We start from the raw sequence: 24,665 nt of genomic DNA, 5'->3' as shown, positions 1-24,665 counted from the left end.
ATATAACGCTCTATAAAATATTTGGCGGTTGTATATTAATGTACGATTTTATATGAGTTTCTCATTTTGTCCGCGATTGGAAACCTTGTACTTTTCTCATTTTCCCGTCATATATACAAACGTCGGACCATTGTTTAAACGCATCTCCAAATATGAGAAGTATTTTTTTCCCATTGCACGTCGGTGGAAAGGTCCATTTTCAGGGCAATGGTACGAAGGCAATGGCCCAATTGACATCCAGGGACGTAGAGAGCCTAAGGTCGCGCCTCCTCCTCCCCTCCCCTCTTCTCTCCCTTCCCCGTCCCAAACTTTATATCAAGGACCCGGAGTTCATTCACTTTAAAAACGCTCAAAACCACGCGGACATTTTTCTTAGATTGTCGTCATTCCCAAAAACAAATCACGATTCGTCGTTATCGCTCTGAATTCTTTTTTTTTGCACACTCGCATTCACACGACATCTGTGTCAGACCCGGAAAATATGCAGTTCTTATATCCCATTCGGTATGGAAATTCAACTTCACGATTATCAGGTTCCAAAAATTAGATCAGAAGTCCTTGCTATTTCGTGGCAACGTAGTATAACGGAGAAAAACAAAAAAATTAAACTGAAGTACGAGCGCACGTGGCGCAATATATACTTAATTTTGAGGAACATTGGAACGAGCTTATCGCTCGCTTATCTTTGTCTACATAAAATCATTTTACAGTAACAAAGAAAAAAAAAAAAAAGAGAGAAAAATAAATAAATAACATATTACTATAAATAAATAAACAACATACACCGCATAGCTTTGTGAGTCAATTGTACAACGAAGGCCTCATCTCTCGTGACGCAATAGAAAGTAGAACTACAAGGCTGCTCGGTACACCTATATACATATATATATCCATAGATTTTTATAAATATATAACAATATTATTCGGAGAGAAAATTATCATTCTTTTGACATACTGCGTGACGCGGAAAAAGTAAAATCAATTTTACAACGGCATTTTTTACGTCAAATAGTGATCGTAGTCACTGCAGGTTTATAGACCGAACATTATACCCACAGAGGTGTGTAACTGTACGTACAGTGCGTATAACATGTATTCGATTGCAAGTATGGAAGTGTGCGAATATTCTTCAACCCTGCAGCTCGATTCGTGAATGCGGGTGACGAAACGTTGCATGGAATTAGATATTTTTTAACCTTCACGTACCTTATCAAGCACATACACCTTCTGGTAATAACGCATCGCATGTATTGCAAGCTGCGTTTTCTATTTGCCTTTCATATCTTCTTAACTACATACACGTGTACCGTGTAGGTAGGTATATATACGTACGAACACGAGTTTCAAGTCTCAATTTCTGCCTGTAAAGTTATTCTTTTACCAAGCAGTTGGAAAATCCAACGGTTAATTACCTATAGTTTGTATAATACGAAGTAAAATCTGACCGGCCATTTTGCGATTGTAAAATTATTAATTAACTGTATAATACCAATAACGACATACGCTCGTAGACTATACAGTGTAACCGTTTGCAGGTGCGAGAGATTATCGATTAGTGCGTAATTGCCTCCGCGACGATTCTTACACACGTGATTTTCATATACGATTGATAATACAACGTGTATGAGAAAGTAGAGTTAACCCGAAACCTCGCCACTATGCGGTTTATCGCGAGGTGAACATTTTTTTCGCAACTTTTTAATACGCTGCAGCGAGAGAGAGAAAAGGAAGAAAAGAAATATTCAAGGATGCCAAAGATTAATATCAGGTGAAGTTTCCGCCCTCTTGAGCAGAGAAAAAAAGATGAAGAAAGTGGAAAAATTTACACCCCTGTTTTGTTATCCCTCTATTTAGTCCGGGAACCATCTCTTCAGTTCGTATACTTTCGCAAGTTTTATTCACCCCGCTATACCGTTCCACTGTGTATGTTATAACGTTTAACCCTTCGACATTTTTGGCCCTTGGATTGAAAATTTTTGTACAACAGCTCGGTGTCTTATCAACAAAAACACTTGCGGGGTGTTTTTTTTTTTTTTTTGCATTGCACCGAGTAGTCGTTATCCTACCTGCTGTATAGACTTCGGTTGTGTAGATTCGCGACGATGAACGAGCATTATTTTATGGTATTGTGTATACCTATGGATACAGTTGAAGGTATGTGTATACTATAGTCGACACGATGGGAGCAGGTTTTGTACCTGGGAAACAGCCGTTCTAACTGTAATAACGCGACGCGTAGTTCTCGTTCGTTCCTCGTCTGAGCAAAGCTACTTTCCCTTTATACAATTAACGCTGCACCCGAGCGGTAGCGAAGGAATGGTTTTTAACAGATTTTTAAACTAGATCTCTGTACCGCCCGGATTATTATAGACGCGTCGATGTTCATTTAACGGATCATCATCTGCGTTATCGATCGTCGATTGACTGCGATCCCGCGATATGTATACATATATCAGTCGCTATGACGTTACGTCTTTCCTTATTATCCGGACAATATGTGGAATTGAATCGTTAAATTTATTCTCTCCTTCGCCCCCTGCCGCCATCCCGAATGGAATGCAAGTACGCTCGTGAAACCAGGGAAAATTCCACACATAAAAAAAAAGAATTGTTCGATTTTTGAGGAACGAAAAACCAAGGAAATTCTCCTCGAGATACAACTTTTATTTTTTTTATATGCGTCCGACGTACCCGTTAATCGTAATCGTGAGATAATAATTTTTTACAAACGACATCGGTAATAAGATTTTTGTTGTTTTTTTGCTTTTATATATACGTATATTTGAACAAAATATTTCCTCCGAGTGTACGTGGAGTTGTAGTCGAATAGCTTAAGGTGCTTCGTGGGTATAAATATTGATTTCTGGTTATACGACGACGTTCACTGATAACTATACTCAGTCATGTTGGTATATGGGCCGGTCGGTCGTCGCTAAAATGTGATGGTAGAGAGAGGGAGCGCGCGCGGTTTGCTTGCCTATACTGCAACAGAAGAAGATGACGGAGTTTAGAAGGGATGGCGCTAGAAATAACGAGAAGGGGGATGATATCCGCGAGCAATACGGTGGGATAATTTCTAAACAATTTAACGTTTCAATGATATATCTCTACGGTACCACGAGCACTTGAAAAACACGGTGTTCTAATAAATGGGAATGAGGTAACTTGTCGATTTCCCTTTTAATTCAACCGAAAGTAGGTTTCTGGGTCACGACGCGAAATACACACGTATACACGTACGTGTACGCACACAACCGCGCATATATTGCCGATGTGTGCACCGTACACACTATCTCACACTCGGCGGAATTTTAAAAGGGATATTTAGTTATACGGCGATTACGCATCTACTGCGTATACGTATACGCGCACTGTAGCGAAAAAATAAACTACATTCAAAACACCCACCGACTGTACGATATATATATATATATACATATATGTTCATGCACACATTATACGCACACAGATATATCTTAGTTCCAACTTTTTTCGTTTACTGTGTTTTTCTCACACTCGATTCATTGGATAATATTTTACACCTGCACTGCGCTTTCTTTATCCGTCGATTCAGTTGTATAATTCGATATACCCAATTACTCACCGTAACGTAATTTTTTATTTATTTATCTCAGGAATAATTTTCATCGATAGTATAATTATTTCAACATTTATTTTACAAAGTTCTCGATAACGCGACCCCCTTGTATATGTACACTCTAGTTGAGAGAGAGAGAAAAAAAAAAAAAAAACAGAAATGAATAGAAGGAAAAGAGTTGATTCAATTTTTTGATTACGAGAAATAAATTGAAATTAAAATTAATAAGAAGCCGAGTAAGTTGTCTTCATTTCCTGATTCAAGTTCCGGTCTACTACGCATATAGTTTGTGGGGATCACAAGGTAAATGATAAAACGTTGATCGTTACGAATAAGTTATGCGCGTCTAAAAAAACGAGAGAAGTGAAAAAACGAGATATCTGATGGACCTTCCTTATTTTCATCGGAGGAAACGCGAATACAGTATACAGAGTTATCCGTCGACAACATTTCGTTTCTTATACAATTAGATATGATACGTTTCATATCTCAGTTTCCCCTCTATCGCTTATTCATTAAAATTCTCTTCATCTGCTTTACCCGCGTTGCTAAGCAGACTGATGTCTTGACTCAAGAAGCACGTATAATCACAACTATACGATGATAAAGAGATGGAGATAAATTTATGGCGAGAAAAACAATGAGAGAGAGAGAGAGAGAGAGAGAGAGAAAGTGAAACAGTAAGTTGGAACGACATCGCCTTGAGCGGATGAGAACAAAACTAGAGGCCGAAAAAAGAAAAAAAAAAATTAAACAAAAAGTAGGGAAAAAAAATGTCAAACGCAGATAAGAACGAACGCATATAGCTCGGTGCATGGATGTATTTTTTCGGTATATAGTACATTAGATCTTGTCGGCGTGCATTACGTCCACTCGATATTATTGTACATTGTGTTGTACGTAAGTACGTACGTATTCGGACTCTATCGCACATCCGGTGTGGAAGATTCGATCGCCGCAGAACCCGCGTGTTTTTGGTTTTTGGTAATATATTTTATCACGGTTGAGACCGTACGGAGTTTTCTTAGTTTTCGTAAATTAAGTGACGGTCGAGAAACATACGCGCAGCTCGATATAACTTATCGCCGGCCCGAAAGCCATGCAGTCATGTTTAAATTTTCATCTAGGCTCGCGTTCGCATACACGCATGATTTTCGTACCTCTGGGTTCGACGTGTCCCTCCGTTGTCCACGTATTCTCATGTATATTTTTATTTATAATAAAACCCGCTCGAATTTCAAGACCTCGGTTTATCTCGATCGTAGGCGTTTCAATATAACTATACAAACTTTATAAAAATCACACGTATACGCGTCTCATTGTATTGCGATATACTTATATATAGTTAAATTTCGATATGCAATTCGTCTCTCCGGTATGTATATATGCGTACATAGGTGATTCAATTTGTACTTACAATTACACGTATTACTTACTCTTGCCTATACGTTTATAATTCACCGTACGCCCTAGTACCGTATAATTACATGTACGGGCTTATACGTGTATGCGCGCATTACACGCGTTATATATGTATGTATATGTACGCTACGCTATGCTACATTTTATCTTTCGTTAATAATCGTTATCGCGCTCATTCCTTGGAACCTTCGTGCCCGCTGTCGCCACGCTGGTTACAATAATACGAGCGATTATACGCTCTTTTTCTTTAATCGTTGCACGCGGTGGCGATGATGGTTACCCTTAAATATGTAAGACGCATATCCCGATATAATCGCCGCTGACATCGTGCCGTCCGGAAATCCCGTTAAAAAAAGATATTCGATTAAAAAATATATTGCACGAAGTGCGCGAAATAAATGAAAAAAAAAGGAGAAGGAAAACAAAATCTGCGCTACAAGTATACTGTCGGAATTTGTATTCGCGGTTTTAACTTGTGACGAAAAATATATCTATGAGAATAATCACGCATCAACGAATATTAAGGTCATACAGAACTATACAAGAGTGTGATAATAATCGGTGCGAAATATTATCGATCATTCGTTTTATTTATAGCAGAGTTTAACCGGTGCCCCCGTACCAGATGTAATGCTACAATTTGCCTTAAATTTCCATACACGATATACTTCGTTCTTACGCACACTTGCGCGTACACGCGCGCGCGCGCTCGTGTGCGTACGCGGTTTTTTAGTACACGCATGAGTATGTTCACGAGTGTAACGCGTACACACGTGTACACATACATCCGTCGAGTTACACACAGAACAAGAGGCGCGGATCATACAAATGTCGCGGCGCGTGACCAGAGACGCGACGGGGTCACCCGCTATATGATACTAAACTACCGCGACATCCATCGGCGCTCGATAGAAATCGCGGGATTATTCCCGAACCTGTAGATTATTATTTATTATTCGTACGAATTTTGAAAATTTTTCCCTTTTCTTTTTTTTTTGTTTGCAATCTTTTTGTCTTCTACCTCCATTTTTTTTTTTTTTTGTTTTTTCTTTTTCACCACCGCGTACAGACGTGTATTACGCTATTACGGCGTTACCACATATTAGTTCTTACGTATATTATATCCTATATACCGACATCGCATCGCGGTTGCATCGTCTCTCGGCCATCGGACAGACCTCGGTGCTTTGTTCGACGACAGGTTCGTGTTTCGTCTGCCGATGCGTGTGTGTTGTACGCGTCTAGAGAAAATATATACACGTGTGTGTGTTGATACGTCGATGGCGTATGTATGTATGTATGTATGTATATCGGACCGGTTCAAGGAGTATCCGAGTTGAACCGACGATGATTTTATTGCTCGACGAGATTACGATGTACCGAATTATTGAATAAACAAACAAAAAAAAACAACAAAACTCACTCTCGCTGATTAAAATTTCTCTCGGAAATCATACACGGTAGACTTTATATACGGGCGGGTAACGTCGCGACTCATGTGAAAATTTTTTCGTTCCGACTGGCTTTTATCGCGGCGAAAGTTCAGTCATCTGGCGAAGACTCACGCGAAATCGAAAAATCGAGCGATTCTCGCCACTGTGTACGTATGGATTTTGTAAGTTTTTTTTTTTTTTCTTTTTATTCGAACGATATCAATACGGAACAATTCAATGTACAGACATCGCGCGTGTGATATCGTAGTCGAGGATATCGAGCGTCGAGAGATGTTAAGGACGATGGCACCGTTTATCGGGCATCCTAAGCATCCGAAACTCCGCTATCTATAGTCGGACAGCTGCGCCGAGGAAGGTGAACGACTAACCAGAAGGCAAAAACCTCTACACATAGAAAAACTCACGATGAAGTACGTGCACACGTGCGTACGGTATGTGTATACGTTGGTGGTAAGCGCCGCGCGGTCGTCGGCACACGCGTACATATCGTCGTCGTCGTCGTCGTCGTCGTCGAAAAGTTAAGATTTCTCCAGGCGCACGGTGCAGCAGCGGCAGCAGCGGCAGCGACAGCGGCAGCGGCAGCAGGTATATAATCTACTTTTATCTATAAGAGAAACAGAAACACACAACGCTTGTTCGCGGTCACAGAAAAGAGGCGTGTTGTACGTACGTTGTGTGTCGCTTCGTTGCCATTGCCGTGTTCGCTGCTCGACCTACGTGCGTGTGCCTCTTTGTGTTCTCTTGCGCCTGTCGCTGGGTCTGCCACGCTGACTTTCCGTGACGAAAATGACTGCCGTCCTACGACTTATACGACTACGACTACGACTACGACACTACGACTATCGCTACGACTGTTAACTACGACGCGTGCACGACGTTTTGGACACCGACCGCGAGCGGTTAGCCCGCAGTCATTTTCTCCGGGGTCCTTTTTTTTTCTCAACTTTCGTATTCGTTTTTCGAAACTCGGGGCAATAATATCGTTACCCTAGTATCGATTAATCGTAAGAGCGTGTGATCTCTGTAACGGAGTTGATAGAAAAAAATATTCACTTTTTGAAACCGATGGCGGTATATTATACAACTGAATAGAAATTCGAAAAATTGGATGATCAGAGAAAGAACATTCCAGCGCGATAAGTACATATATGTATACATGGGTATGGATACGTGTTCGCCGTCACCCGGATTTACGCTATAATCCTGAGTATATACCAAACGACGAGCGAGAGTATAGCGGGAATAAGAGAGAATATAACGCTTTATGAGAGGCTATATTATATCACGGTATCACATTTAACATCGCATAAACAAACTGAGCGTGTGTAATTATTATTACCGCCACTGTGGGACGCATATAAAGCATATGGTTCCGTGGTTTTCAATCCGCATATACACGGATTATACCTACTCTATAATACCCGATGATCTTCAAATCCAGTAAAAAGAAGACTCCTTTAATACCTGGAACTACCCCTTGTACATTACAATACGCTAACTGCACTTTATAGTTGCGCCGCTTGATGTAGCGGTGGTGTGCTGCGGGTGCCGCATGCCACCTACTCAGGGCAACCTGAATTTTTAAAATTATTTCAACGATCCACCGCAAGATATCACATACAAGCGGAGGATAAAACACACACACGCACACACGTATTATATTCTCCTATACCTACATACGAATACATGCTATGTATCGCACGTACATATTTATAACATATATATAGGCATATATGAGATACCTACCGGTTGGCGCCGGACGAACGGACGGACAAAAAAAACTAAAAGCTTCAACCGTTTACCCCCGCGCGTTCACGCTCGCGCCACAAAATACATCTATGTCTATGTGTGACGTATGTACGTAGGTAAAACGTACGGTTATATGTATTAAGCATGTGTGCACAAAACGCATCTTAGTGGGAGTCCGGAGACGAAGATTGAGGGAAAAAAAAATAAGTTTCGAACGATCCTGCGGGCTTCGATTTATCGTAGAAAAAGCGCTTTATCCGAGTCATCAATCGCGGATCGAAATAACTCGCTAATTCGTTCCGATATATGTACATGAATTTCGTCGTTATTACCGTAACAGGTATACATATATACCTGTAATCTAAGTACTCGCGTGTGTGCGTGTCGTCGCGGTGTCAGCGTCGCCTAGATTCTGTGTGCAACTTTTGTCCGCCCTTGTGTGTGTGCGTGTGTGTGTGTGCGCGCGTGTATCCGTGCGACGTTCCGGTGTGGACCAAGGTGCGCATGACGCACAGCCATCTGATTTTCGTCTATACCGTAAGCTCCGCAATACCCTGCAGTTCACTTTACGCCGTTTCGCTGCGTCTAGCCGCGCGCCGACGTACGCCATGCCCATCGCCTGATGCCCGCCCGCTCCACCTCCCCTCCACCTTTTCAACTCCCGACGACGACGACGACGACGACGACGACGACGACGACCATCGTAGATTGCTTATGCCTGTTATGCCCATACACACGAATGCTGTGCTCCGATGCTATACCATCGTAAGCGTCTATCCCGGACTACGACGTATACATATACGGGCCATTCCGCGGCAATGCGAGATCGCATTGGGAGCGTCACCTTTTTTACCATTATTAAAAAAAATCAATTACCCCTTCGCTATGATTCGCCGTTAAATATTCAAACGTTGCGTATTTCTTTTCGATTTGGATGCGTACGCGACAAAAATGATCAATAGCATTTTCCGGACTCTTTTTTTTCGTCGTACCTGAAAACTATTGAGAATAGAAAATGAAGAGGGAGAATCGCGTCATTGGCGAGTGGCAGAATTTTCTTAAGTTCACGGTGGAATGCCCCATATACACCAGACCATGAGTATTATAGAGCTCACACGTGTAGCTTAGCCGAAACTGAACTTAACCGCCTCCGATTATGCGTGTATATTATATATATGTATATGTAGTCGATGTACGTATATGGATATATGTTATGTATGCGCGCATATGTTTATAATATGGAGGACGATGTACACACGCGTATCTTACCTAACGTGCGTGCGCGCGCGCGTGTATCGGTGGTAAGTGAGGAGGCACACTTTACGGTGGGTTTGTGATGTGAACACGTATGCAGATACGTACGTAGGTATAGGAAACGCACGGCGTCGTCGTCGTCGCGACGCTAGGTTTCACGCGATACCGGGATCTGTTGTAGGCGTCATTATAACAGCTATACATGTATACATGTACGCGTAAGTCTTATCACAGATATTATACAGCTTCGAACACCTTTCTGAAGGGCTTTTAGTTCCTCCGTAGATTTAGAAAAAAAAATTTCTTTTCAACCGTCGTCGTAGAGAATGTTCTCGTATATGTAGTATATGAGAGAGAAAATGCAGTGGTTAAAATCACAAGTATATATATCACCCTAGCGCGTATCTGATTCTTTATCGCGGCGTCGTTGAATCGATAGATTTTTATCTCAAAAACGATTTAAGAAAAATCAAAGAATCGGACACTCGTTCGTATTTATCACATTATATACCCTACCGCGTGATTGAAAATTATATTTACGACCTCTATGACGTTTTACCGCGTTTGCTTCATTTTATTTTATCTCTTCACCGATCGGATTATACGTAGAGACACGATTACGAGTGATCGACTCGACCTGGCGCGAGTTTATTCATCTTGCGTAATCGAACGACATTCTAATCGTCGGAAAATTATTTGACGACGCTCATTGTCAGCCTATTCTTCTCATCGAATCACACCGCGCCTCATGCCGCTCCCGGTATATATCTATTGTTTTTCTCTACTCTGCGGTTCGTTTTGAAAAGAGGGGAAAAAAAAGAGGAGGAAAAAATTTATCCAAATTTCATCGATTCGGCTAGCACGTTGAAATATCGGAGACTCCCGCGTCACTCCGCGATGCCTCGTGTATGTCACACTACGCGCATTTATGCCCCTGGCACTCGTCGTCCCTGACGTCCCCGTCGCCGTACTCACGTATGATTTACTCGACGAGGTCGAGTTGTTGTCCGTTAGTTTCTCAGTCTCTTGCTCTTTCTTCGGTTCAACCGTAGCTGTTGCGGTGTATACTGCGTGGAAGGAAGGACACGTTGTTACGTTCGTCTAGATGCGGCGAAGACCTAGCGATTTTCGTACACACCTGCGAGGGTTTTAATTTTTTTTTTTATTTATATTTTGCAGGGAAATATTGGAATCGCCTACGATCAATGTTATTTGGAAATTTGGAAGTTTCAGTAAAATTACAGGGTCATCTCATGGCGAACTCGTCCGTCCATTTTCAGACGTTTTGACCAATCGACTTCGAATTCGAGGTGAAAAACAGTTTTGAATTTCTCAATTTTCACCTACCGCTAGAAAATTTCAAAGCACTCGACAAAAGTCGTCGGAAATACGGAATTCCCACGTTTTCCCAGGGAAACTTTCCGAATCGGATATTCGCAGGTTTAACCGAAAAATGTTCTAAATTCGATTTCGCAACTCGGGCTAATTAATTTGTTCCGAAATCTAGTTTAGGTATAGAATCTGGTGACTTTTGCTCTATCCGCGCAACGGGATTACGTTCTTTCCAATGTCATTTCTGGACTCGTGATGTACAAAACAGCGTTCCAATTATTTTCATCGGTCTTAGAAATAAAAAATCGATTTATAGGTCAAGCAGTCTCTGCGGGAAATCGTTGGAATTTGTATAAGAGATGCGGTCATTAAATTTCGTTTAGTAGAACTTCATGCGAGCGTCGTTTGTAATACATATAATGTGTAAACTATGGAGTTGAAATTTCCGTACGTCTACGCGGACAATAATGTATCAGAAGTGATCAATTCCTTTTTTTTTTTTTGGTTCTTTTCTCATTAGAAATGAGAGAAATTTCATTATACCTAACCCTACAAGCGCGCAATCTGCAATGAGATTGATGAGAATCGCGGTGACGTTTGATTCTAAAAAATTCATTGCGTTTTCTATTCCCGTATTTTCGAATCGCTTCGCAATTCCTTTGCGGACGATTCGAATTATTTCGTCTCGTGGAACCATAATCGAGCATCACTTGATGGAACACATTCGTACAGATTCAATATTATATCGTATACATCGATATATGCGGATGATTACTTGAGTTTCTTTCGTTATTATGAATTGTAATGTGTACAGTACACGTATTTAGTGTGGCATCAATTCTGTACGGTTTTCATGATATTTTCTTTGGAGTAACGGGAATTCTCCGTAACCATGCAGACTACACTCTACGGTATAATAATGCTGCCGGTGCAGAGAGTTCCTTGCCGCGGAGGGACAACGATCGCGCTAAAGCTACACGAGAACCACCGTTCTCCGTGTGTGCGTTATACTCACGCATACGTGCACCTACACCGATTCGCATACCTTTTTACATCCGTGTGTACACTTATCTGCCTCCACGTGCTAAACACCCCCTACGATAAGACTATGTGCAATCGCACGACAATTGGAATACTAAAATTACCTGCCGAGTGAAATTTAGGTATGCCAGGAAAAAAGAATCCAAACTCGAAAATGGTCACCCGTTAATATTCTCACGATACACCGTCCCCGATCGATACTTTTTGTTTTTTTTTTTTTTGTTTTTTTTTTTGACGTCGCGAATCGCGATTGAGGTACATCCACATCTGAACCAAAGCAGAATATATATATATCGATCGATTCCAGCGTTACAATAAAGTGCAGAGCGCAAAGCAATTGAACGATCATCATTGTAATGTATGAATTGATAATTTTCAAATCGAAGCCACTCCGCGTAGAAACCGAACATAACCACCGCCAGCCTGCGCCCATAGGTATCCCTGCGCGTTCTCAGGTACACGTATACTATATGGTATAAAGTAATAGCGCAGGGAGAGGAAAAGGGAAAAACGCATCAGGATCGTGTAACACACAAGCGCGTTTGCGCGCATAGGTATATATATGCCGCAGTGTACGATATATTATACGCACACCTATGCGTACACAACTATATCATAAGCGTAGTCTGCAACGAGGGCATAAGAAAGGAACCAGCTGTTTCCTGCAGTGACGTCATACAGGTGCTGAGCGGGGGACAGGTGGACAAAGCTCTCGCACTCTTGCGCCTCCTGCCTCTCGCCAGCTCTCCCTGCATTGCGTACGTGCGTGTATCTCTCGTACGTACGCCGTACAGTATATCCGAATTAACTTACCCAGTGTTTATATGCCGCACGTCGCTGCGGTCCGACGTCGATCTCCTTTTTTTCAATTTCTCTCATCTTCGTACGTGCTCATATTTTCCGATAATTAAATAAATCGACTCGAGTCATACAGCGAACATACGAGTACGTATCGGATCGTGCCATGGCTTGCGATTAATTGCTGAAAATATCATCGATACGTTTATCTCAAAATAATTAACACGGAGAAGAAATGGGGAACATATGACGCGATTCCAATAAGGACTAGAACGTTTTCACGAATAACAAGATCCGCAGATATCTGCGTGCATTTGCTTTTCTTTCCTCCTCAGATTCTCTTCTATTTCGCTTCTAGTTTGACACGCGCGCGTTACACCTGGGCGAAAATTTTCGCGCTTTGCGGATAATATCATTCGTATATTACGTAACGTACGCGACACACGTAAACCTACGTTATACTTGCACTCGTGTACATACGTATACGTATAATATTTATTACGGAGTTTTTGGCATTAAATACGACGTTAAAATATCTCTTGAGGATAAATCGATTTGAAACCGACGAACCGAGCGCTAGCGGAGTTTTGGAAAGTGAGCTGTGTGTCGAGACCTTTAGTGATTTAAGCGGCATCGATCTGTGCGATGTAAGGGGCGGATTCTGCACTGGTATGGAGGGATATACACCGGTGTGTATACACGTGCACACGCACCTACCGCCGTGTACACACGTATACCAGGTACTAGTTATACCCACGCGGCCAGAGTGAATCGCTCGAAAAATACGGGCGACGCAACAAAGGTTTTACGTATATGTATATGCGTACCGCGCTATGTAACCGGGGAAATACTCAAATATATATATGTATATATAACGCGCGTACCCATGTACACGTATGTTAGTGTATACATATATACGGTTTGTAAGGAAATGACACATGGAACAATTAACGAAGAAATTGCGTAAATTGAGTGAGCGATTCACTTTGTGACATATCAATACAAAATCAGGTGTATATATATATATAACTTTAAATCTATGTCCATATTTGTACACCTGTGTTCACATGCACGCGTGTTAACACAGTGTAGCTGGTGACATAGCGTCTGCACCGGTTACAATTCTAATCAACAAAAAATAAAGAAAACCAAAATCGATAATTTCTCAACGATTGTCGTATCAGATTTGTGTATGGTTGGGTACGTATGTACACCTTGATAGATCTTCTCATTATCGCCATTATCGTATTGACTAGATAGACAAGTGATATAATATTTATAAGATTTTTCACCGATAATTATCCCGACTGACGTGCTCTCGTATGCATGTGTATCGTATACATATATATTCTCCGATAAATCGCACGCGAATATTTTGTGCAAAGTGGAAGGTGTAACTATATAAGGATTTACATCCGACATAGATCATCCACTGTACGTACGATATACGAAGGTAATTTAATATAGATTAGATAATCGGCTGATTTATAGTACAGTGTGTACAACGGTATGTATCGGTGTTATATATATACACAAGTTATTTGTGCTACTCTATATCGCGATGTCAAAAATATACGATAAGTCGGTTGGTTATTGATTTCAACCTACATCTGTGTAGACACAGGTAGATGGATAGGAGAATACGCCGTGGTACGCGTACACGGTGTAGATGACACGGAACGGCCTCAGGGCAGAAACCGTTTGAAAACGTGTAGAAAAATCATCTGAAATCTGGAAATTATGTGTTATAGCCGGTGAAAACTGCAGCAGCAGCAGCGGCGGCGCTCTTATAAGGATATAACTAGTGAAACCGAGCCGATATATACTCTCGACGTTGCACCTTGTCTCCCCTCCGCGTCTTATCTCCGAAGGTTTTCACTTTTATTTCTTTTTACTCGGATTCGGTGTGGAGTGGAGAAAAAAGAAAACAAAAACAAAAGGAAAAAGAAAAAAAGGGGTGAAAAATTGCGCGTCAACGCAAGTCGCGTATTACAATAAGAATTTGTATACCCTTATCATCGTTGCGTATAGCCTTGCACTTGTAGATCTTCGAATTTCAAATTGAACCGCAAAAATCAGTGCTTCGATGTACAGGAGAAAAATAAAACGACGTGCAAGGGTTCGCTAGACGGGCAAAAAATATTTGGAGGTCGCTCGACGGGGCTTCGAAAGTTTTATTTTTCGCGAAAAATGGTGAGATCTTTTTTTTTTGTCTGTTGGTTTTTCTTTTTCGCGCTCTTTTTTTTTTTTTTTTTTTTTTGTATATATACGGTTAATTCGTAAACGCGCGTGGGCGAATTATTCGCAGGAGTGTATCGATCCTCATTTTTCGCCGAAAGGTCGTCGAGTCGCGATATAATCGTATGGGAAATTTTCATTTGTTGTCTCGTGTCGGACTTTTTTTGGTGGTTCTTCGTATATCGCATCGTCGAAACTTATTAAGGTGAATCGATATCGAGCACGGACGCGTGTTGGCCTCCGCAGCAGCCCGACGCGACGGTGTGCGGTTATACCCGTATTGTACATCTAGACGCCCTGTGAAAGATTTAAAAGAGACGCTCCGCACGCACCGTATATACGCCGTACGGTCGCGGGTCGCACGCAACGTAAACTCATTCTTAGGTGTAGGTACGTGTATATAATGCGTGCACCTCGGATACGTATATAGGTAGGTAGGTACGTACCACGAAAGTTACGCCGTTCGAGGGCGCACGCGAGCACGCATTATCGCTTTTATTAAATTTTGGTATTGTTGGCCCAGCTTTGGCTAAGCAAGTTCGTCGTGTTACAGGTACGCATATATACGCGTGTATACCTATACCATAGGAGGGGCAGGTCGATGTCTGTGCCAACAGACCTGCGAGTGACCGTGACACTAAAATAAACGTAAAATAGAACAATTTTAATAGGTGTGTGCATACCTAGGTACACCTCTCATCTGTACAGAGAGACTTATATACGAATAACGAGGTGTATGTAGGTGTATTTATTTATTTATTTGTTCACATAGATGTGTAAGACATACCCGTATATATGCACAAGTGATTCTTTATCTATCCGAATAACCGTGTACATGCTGTACATAATGTACGGAATGTCGTATATAGGTACGCTTAAGTCCTTATTTGCGACAGTCGTTTTTTATTGCAGAGATGCGGGGAATATCATCAACGAATTTTTATAACTAGTTTTTTATATCACAGATAACTCTGGGAAGTTCAAAGTTTACACGGTGAAGAATTTTCAAGTTTTTCACCATAACGTACTTTTCTAATTAACCATGAACTATTAACTCGGACTGCGCTAATTTTTTTTCATTTTTCATTTTTTCTCTTCGTTCTTGACGCGAGTCCGACTTCCCCGTTCGTCTCGCATATAACACGGGGCGAACAATTTTCGGGATTTTCAAAATCCACGCGACGGTATTCGAGCTCTCGTGATCGGGCTGAAATGAACATAACTGGCCCCCTCCTTCCCCCGGCTCGGGTGTTGCTCCGGGGTATTATTTGGTGCATCGGATCATCGGGCGGATCCAACACACTCGCGCTCGTCGTACGCGTCCGTATACGCGTGCGGAATTGTGTGCCGCGTTGCACGCATACAGAGAGACCTAGAAAAAGAGAAAAGGAAAAACTGAAATCGGTGCGCGCGGCCGGTGATCTCAGAATTTTTAGCGCCGGTGAGCGTATAATGCTACACCAGAACAACCGCGCGCGGTCGAAAGCTCTGCGGAATACGTGTGTACGGTGCGCTATACCTATATAAAGTGGTCGCATAGCAGTTTAAAACTGAGAAACGTCGTCGACGCTTCTATCCTCCGTGGCAAGGTACCTTCACACCGAATAAATCGTCTGTACATTAGACCGGTTTGACATAAAAATGTTGAAATCTACTATTTTCTCGCTAATCGAGATTTTTTTCTTCGGCCTTTTTCGTTACTTTTTTCCTTTTTTTTTTATTTTTTTATTTTTTTTTTTTCACCGCGAGTCTAGAAACCGGATTCAAACGATCCGAAGTACGAACTTACGTTCCAGATGTCAGTTGGTATCGTTTAAACTAGCGCTCCAGAGTCGCGATAGGTTACACATCGGTATCGGTTTTTTCTCCACCTTGAAGAAATTCTTGAAGAAATTCATGCAAGATATAGTCAAAAAAAAAAAAAAAAAGAATCGCATCGTCTAGAATCTTCGCAACAAGATTTATCCTCTCACGATGCGTAGAGAGACCACTGTACCTCGAATCCACCGATGATGATCACGGGCGATACCTTTTTATCTTATCTTTTCAACTGGGTCGCGCGAACCTCCAGTATCATCATTATCGGACAATGTAAATAGTCAAAAGTGTACGTGCGAAACGACGACGATTGTCTCGCCCTTAAAACCTGCAGAGAGGAGAAGAAAGAAAAGGGATCGCCGAGTGAACGGACAGCGAAGATCGACTGCGATATACATGAGTAAATACGTTAAACGTTCCTCGAAATCCATACCGCGCGATCCAAAAACGTTTCACGCGATTAATCCGATCGGGCGAGCGGCTCGCGGGTAGACTCTACACACTCCTCGGTGTTCCGGTCTCGGTATTTCCCGCCTTCGTATAATTCCGAGTACACAGACAATACGCGAACGGATGCGACGGAGGAGTCCTCAGCGGCTACTACGTATCACCCGGTATAGACACTTGGCGCGCGCGCCGGCGCACTACCGAACGTCTGGTTGTGATGCGGCGTCGACGGTGTGAACAACGATGCTCAACGCACAAGGGCCGTCGCCCCGGTGCTGCCTGCAGCTCGACCAGGTGGCCTTTGGCGCGGCATGCCATGCCATGCCATGCCATGACATCGCATCGCACGCTGTGCCACGGTACAGCTCGCACCGTACACGTTCAATGAGTATTTGTATAGGTGCGCGTAACTACGTCGCTATCCGTCGCATGTCCCCGTGAATTTCAAATTTATATATATAGGGCATTCCGTAGCAACTGGACCAGATTCTCCCTACCCTCGTTCTTGGTTTCTTTTTTTAAGAAAAATTCAAAAAATCACTCGCTTCCCCTTGGATCGTCCGGTGAGCAACCATTCCAAAATTTATTGGACTTCGACGGAGTCCTGAGACTGAAATTACTCAGATGTGTAACTTACATCAATCTACATCCCTTCGGTCCTAAATGCTTTGACATAATTCTTTTCTTTTTGCCAAACGAACAGAATTGATAGTGAAATTCACCGGTTACCGAAAATCGGGGTCTCCGAGGTGTAGGCCGAATTTCAGTTTGAAAATAAAATCGTTCCAGGATCAGAAGCTGATCGAGTCGATGTGGAATGTCCTGTATATGTGTGCATTATGTGGACACCGTCGCTCCCGCTGTTGCTGCTGCCGCTGAACTATATACTCAAGGATTTGTGCGTATAGAGGTGTATGAGCTGAAGCTGTGAACGTATACGTAGTGTCCGCTGATATACGGATATGGATGCAGGATGCGTGTCCTCGTATATTGGAATAGTTGCCCCTGTGTGTATGCACCGGCTGCGTCGCGTCCCTCAGGTATACAAGGTACGCTTTGTATATAAGTATGTATATTGCTTGGTAACGAGGGCGGCGTTGACCCTCTCGATCCTAAAGATCGGCGATCGCACAGGATATCGGTAAGGACCTCCATTTAAAGTACCATAAACGCCGTGTGAAAGCGTCTTAACGCCTGACACACGCGGATATATATTCAGGGTTCGGATATTCCGAAGGTATATTTGTATTCAAATATACGACGACGACGACTGGCCGCGAACGACCGCGGTGTGTGTAACGACGCGGAGTTTGTTGCAAAGTTTTTTTGTTTTTTTTTTGTTTTTGAAAAAAAAAACTGCTTTTCCCCATGAAAGTAATGACGGAAGTCGGTGCGCCCCGGGTCTCCTTGATTCCGCAGAGAATTAGGATTAACCTTTCCACGTTTTATGGGGAGTTTTGAAGGGCTTCGGGAACACATGTTGTGTCCACTCTTCTACGGACTCGTCGGAAGAGAACGTTACACGGGGTTTTCGAATATACAGCAGTAAAATATGAAGAATGTATAATCTATTGTACGGGCAGAGTACCGCGCGCGGTGCGTAAAAATTTATCTTAAAAATTTTCACGAATCGATACATGTACGAGATAGCGATAAGTTTCTGAGCATATGGTGAAATGTAGGAAATGATCTGGCAATTTTTCATTCAAGTTTTCGACTCGCAAGATTAGATTGCAGCGTTGACGAAACGCCAGATGTGGATCGATTCGAAGCTCGACGATATTGCCGAAGTAAATATAACGGAAGTCAGATCGCGAGGTGTCCGTGTGTAGTTATAATGCGAAAGCGGTATGAACGCAGCCGGTTCAGAATGCGAGGGTTTTTCAAGATTCGTCTCAGCATCCGCGGTTCCCTGCAGTCGAACGGGAGGTTTTACGAAATTGCGACGATCCGCGGGCGGCTGAGAGTTATCGTTGAAAAATGCCTGATAAACTCGCTCGTTGCGTAACGCCTTGTAAATATACACGCGGATATATTATACTGTACTCGGCTAATGTACGACGAAAAAGCCCGTCGGGTGCTTCAGCGGCGAGTCAAGGTCGAAATGACAACGTCCAGCATATCTCATAGACACGCGCTTTGTCGATCGCGTTGCATAATACGTGAAAGGTACGTATACCTGTAATGCATTGCCTATACTTCTACTACTTGTTCTCTAATTATCGGTATGCCGTAAAAAAGACGAGGTATATACGCGGGTAGCCGTATACGGTCGATTAGCAAATGACCAAATTCCGCGCTCTAAAATCTCTTCCCATAAAATTGACTATTATATTTGCGTCTTACGCGACTTTCCCATCTTGCCTTATAGACGACCATTTTTTACCGATTCGAATACCGTGAAAAACCAGCGGAGTGTTGTGGCAACCGTTACCGGCGGACATGTCGCTGGCCGTGCTATAGTAGGTTGTATAGTGGGATAGTCGTGACGTCAAACGCGTCACGGCAGTACCGCGCTATGCACGTTCTAAAAACGTTTGATTATCAACCTCGTCGACGAACAAGCTGCCTCGGGATATCGAGCGCCGAGAACCAGAAGGACGCAACCGACACTTTCGGTTCTGGACCGTTGCATACGCGCTGTGATAAGGGCGTATCCCTCAAAAGTCAAGCTCTGATCGACGAGCTATAGAAAATTGCGTCAGCCGGATGTTCGATCTCGTCTCGAAATTTTTCAGCAATTTCGACGAATTCCAACCTTTCGTACTGCCAACGGAAGCGATTCCCTAAAAATCGGTTTTACCGAATCCAAGGGGATTCGAAAATTCAATTTCTGGCAATTCTCTTTAAGCTCGCATCCTTCCGGTAAAACGAAAGTCTTAAATGTTTCCAAATAGGCACTATAGGCACCATTTACGTGTGTTCAATCATTAACGTAATTTTGATGGTTTTGATCTGGTTCACTTCCTTGTGAATCAGGCAATTCCGGTTCATGATCCTTGATGTCATTTCGTCGTACAATATCCACCGTGTGGTAGGAATGAAAAAATTTTCCTCGTGTAACATGTTTCATTTCTTGATTATTTTTCTATTTTCTTTCAATATTTCATCATGTCCTTTTCGCGCCTCTATGGGACTATATAGAATACCAATTTATTACTATAAAGGTATATATATATATATACATATAATGTACCCGTGGATGTTAGGAATGGTACAGGTAGGCATGTGAATACCGTGCGCACTGCAGAATGGAATGACAGTTGAAATATTAATCCATAGTCGTCCGGAAAATGCGGGCGACGTCAAAACTTGGGAGGACATAGTAGTTCCCTTGCAAGTGAGCTCGACGTTTTCGGCACGGTTATCCGCGCGCACGACGTACAATTTCTCTTCACTTTTCCTACCATCGAACCTCCTCCGCGCTACCTCTCTTCTCCCTTTGTCCCAAACCTCCTCTTCCTCCTTTCCCTACTCGAGTCCGTGACGTCAGCCACACCGTTTGCCGAAGAGACTATTTCTAAATCGGTGTTGCCACGCGTTTGTATCTTACCTTATTCTCTTCGGCTAGCTCATCGTGTACGGCATAAATCTAACTACGTACACCAGCGAGTTCGATTTCGACGTTATTTACATCGCGAGATATCGCTGGAAACTGTCGGAATCAAACTCGCTAAGCCTACGCATACGAAACAACGTTGATATTGGATCTTATCGCTCGAACATTAGCTCAATCTTAAACAAAGTTAAGTGGGCATATAGCCCGTTAGTAACGAAGCTCCCGACGCTAACCGCTAGATGACTGCGATTCGTTTCTTTTTTTTTTCTTTTTTCAAGATTCTTCTTCATCTCTCGTTTTTCTTTGTTTTCAGCGCGCGGGATAGATTCGAGCGTCGTCTAGTTTGCGAATCATTCTCCACTTCGTTTCATCGTATAGTGTAATTTGATTTATTTTTTTTTCTCTCTCTCTCTCTCTCGACGTGTAATTGTTGTTCCCTTTGAAACGTTCTGATATTTCCCTTCCGTCCAGAGTCGCTATAGGTTGGCACGCAATTTTTCCGCATAAAGAGCTCGCGCTGAGCACGGTAGAAGCGATGAATTTGTACTCGCAGGAGCTTTAAAATATCGTAAACCAGAATCGCGTACAACATTCACACGACTTTATACGAAGTATTCCGAGTGTTTCCGAGATGGTTGTGACGTCATCACACCTCTCAGCTGTTATGTTGGCTGTGGAACAGCTTCGAAGTCGTCACGTTCACCGTCGTTGCATGCATACATGCTGTATCAGAATTATCAACATCATTATTATGAGTATAATTATTATCGCTTTCGTATTATTATCCTTATCAACGAAAAAAAGCGAGAGGATAATTATTAACGATTCAATAGAGTCGTGTTCGGAACGTTTGAAAATTGAAAGAAAAATGGGCATTCCTTGGAAGTTGATAACAAATTTTCTCCGACAGTTATCGGCACCTGATGAGTCGAAATAAAATATCACTCTTCTTTCGCGAACTCGACGGCGTTCGAAGTCCGATAAATACGAAATATTACACAGGTCGGCGAGGTTTAAATTTCGTCGGTTTTCTAAAATTACGCACGTCGATGGCACGGTTAACGACCATCTTTTTTAAGGCGCAATTTTTTTCACCGGTGCAATAACAAAAACAAGGAGATGAAATTTATTTTGAAAAAAACGACGCTGCGCGTGTTTCGAAAAATTTGTTATGCTTCCTCTCATATACCTATATATACAGATATGTATACGAATGCGCAATCTTTGTATTAAATAAATATTGTGGCGATTTGGAAGGCGAATGCATATCTCCTTCTCGTTGTCTTTCTCCTTCCGTCTCGTGTCCATTACGCGGGATTACAAATACGCACGCGCCCCGAGTCGCACAGCTTTCGAGCGACCTATAGGTATATATATATATTACGGGTATACCGGATAATACGAGCCATGGTTGTTGTCACGTCGGTCGACACTTGTCACTAAATTATAAAATTATTCAAAACCCGACCAACACTCCTTCGGTGTATATAACACGTCAACTGCACGTCGAAATGTCTTCTGCGTATTTCGCCTATATATCATATACGCGTACGTCATACCATGCGATTGAGTGAGGATAATTGTATTTAGTACCCGGTATACAGTAATACGAATACTCGTAAATCGACCGCACAATTAGCTATCGTATCCGCGTGGTAAATTTGAAATTTTGTTGGAGAACGTAATCGCAATTTTATTGTGCATCGGAAAATTGTAATCGAGCCTAATCGATATGGTTTCGATGTGGTTATGCATACGTAGTTGTAGAAATGCGCGAATGTTGAATATTATACATACACACACGATCAATCCGTACTCTTATCGCAGTTTTAGAAGCTCGTTGTTGATATACGTTGATAATAATATCGGTTAGATTATAACATCAAGTTCTACACTGCGGTGCACCGATATACACAATGGTTTCTCTCTCACTTTTGGTGAACGACGACGTTATATTATATACGTATAATAAATACCCCATCGCCGTGTGTTATACAATATGAGGACGCACGCGAGTACGGATACCGGTGTGTATTAGTATTAGGCGTACACGTACGTACATCCAGAGAGTACACCGGCAGACGCGTACAGTGTACACTCTCCTTCGGGCATCGATTAGAAGCGCCCCCTTAAACTCTAATCACTTCCGTCCGCGCGCGTTTACACGCAAAGCTCTAGCGGCTAGAGCACATACATACATACATACATACATGATGCGCACATATAGAGAGGCGTCTAGAGTTGTTACCGGGCGACCGGAGTTGCTCGCTTCGGTTTCGGTTTCCTGCAACAGAACTAGGCGTAGCTTATCCATTATTTTCCAAATATCGCCGCAGTCCTTACTAATGCGCGCGACGCGCCCGGTAGGGATCCTCCGAAGGATGCGGCCTGCAGCCGCCCGCAGGTAAATTCGGTCAGACAGACTCGGTCTACCGAGTATAACGTCATTCGTTTGGACAGGGTCAAACGAAAATTATTGTACGGGTGCTGCGGGAGAGCGGGAGAGCGGGAGGAACCACCGCAGCCAGAAGTGAATCAAAACTGAAGAGAAAAAGAATAAAGAATCGGAGAGGGAGGCGGAGGAGAATGAGAGAGAAAATATAGAGGAGGAGAGAAAGAAACGGCTGCGAAAGATCCGCTGGAAATTTTTAAAGGACCGAACGAAACCTTGAGCCACGCGGGAACAAGGGATAAAGAGGGCACGGGACGATATGGGGAGAAAACGGGGCGAACGCCCTTCTCGCGCCGTGTATGGCTCTCTATATGTGGGTACGTATGTATGTACAGCGATACGTATAGCCTTGTTATATGTAGAATGGAGTTGGCCGAAGATCCCCGCCAACCCATCGGCGACGGTAACCAACCCCTTGTGGAACCGTGAGGGAGGGGAGCGTTCCAGACCGACGACGAGCGAGAGGACTTGCGTCGTCGGGTCGGTACAATATACGTGTGACTACGATAGTTTTCGATTGCGGTGTAAATATAGTATAGTAAGTTAACGCATATAATGCGTGATATGGTTTTAGTTACCATATACATATACACACGAGGTATACTACTCGGGTGAAATCGTAACATGGCGCGAGTTATTCGAGCGATGCATTCTTTTTACGATAAGATAAGCTTGGAGATTTATCATTGTAGGCCGATTAGTGACCTTTTCAAGACGCCTCTCAGACCCATTTTCAATATAACGAAGGCTCCTCCGTCGTGCGCCGCGATGTTCGTACTCGTCTTTATTTTAACGATATGGATGCGTTTTCGAACGACGAACTCGAAACGCGACGCTCAACCAAAAATTTCTCTCATCGTTTTTACGCGTTGGTAAAGTTTTTACAAATATAACGCCCGTGCGTACGTCGTGTATACATATACATATATACATATATCCCCCGATGCAGGTATACTAATACTCGAACATCGACCGACCTGTCCAACTTCTATGCGCGCTTCTGCCTTGGCATACCTAAGCGAGGGTTCAAATTCCCTAGGTATGACTAAGGACGTAACTGCTCGGACTCTTTTCCCACATTGTACCTACCTACACATTGACTCCTACCAGGATTACTCATCCGAATACATTGTTTTCATTGTACCCTTAACCCCTCCTACGTACACCGATACACAGAGAAAATTATTATTATACATATACCTCGTTAACACGGGTTCCACGTAATTCATATTGTAATAATATTTTTCGCTTCGAAGGGTAAACAAAGTTTTGCGCAAAGTCCGGATCAAAGGAATCGAACTCATTGATCGGGCGATGGTTAGATTTCTAGAATTCCGAGGATATAACAACCCCTTTTTACTGTTCCCGTAATGAGAGACTGCACCCTGCGTAAGTGCCGCGCTCAACGCTGCACAACGGTATATTATACAGATGATTGTCGCATATGAACTACCGGTATATAACCCAAATCAGCTGAAATAACCCGTAAAGCTACACGCGCGG

At 42.6% G+C, this 24,665-nt stretch overlaps 1 protein-coding gene and 1 long non-coding RNA gene across 4 annotated transcripts in view; one reads left to right on the top strand and one right to left on the bottom strand.

Moving 5' to 3' along the window:
• Nucleotides 1-24,665, top strand: part of LOC105685148 — a 43,205-nt gene that overhangs the window by 3,812 nt on the left and 14,728 nt on the right. Inside the window, exon 1 of one of the 3 annotated variants that reach the window (XM_048648770.1) lies at nt 18,110-18,200. The exons of 1 other annotated variant lie outside the window; for it this stretch is intronic. In XM_048648770.1, the coding sequence (XP_048504727.1) occupies nt 18,125-18,200 (76 nt within the window). In that variant the 5' untranslated portion in view covers nt 18,110-18,124. Of the gene's footprint in view, nt 1-18,109; nt 18,201-23,277; nt 23,480-24,665 lie in introns of those variants that run through there. One more of the 3 variants, XM_048648771.1, reaches the window with a different exon arrangement.
• Nucleotides 1,507-12,658, bottom strand: LOC125499703. The gene is made up of 3 exons (XR_007276666.1): nt 7,145-12,658; nt 6,879-7,078; nt 1,507-2,982 (listed from the first exon to the last, which is right to left on the bottom strand). It is a non-coding gene; the product is annotated as an uncharacterized LOC125499703 (long non-coding RNA).

This window comes from Athalia rosae, chromosome 1, assembly GCF_917208135.1.
Source record: "Athalia rosae chromosome 1, iyAthRosa1.1, whole genome shotgun sequence".
Taxonomy (NCBI): Eukaryota; Metazoa; Arthropoda; class Insecta; order Hymenoptera; family Athaliidae; genus Athalia; species Athalia rosae.
This window is presented reverse-complemented; position numbering and strand designations above follow the sequence as displayed.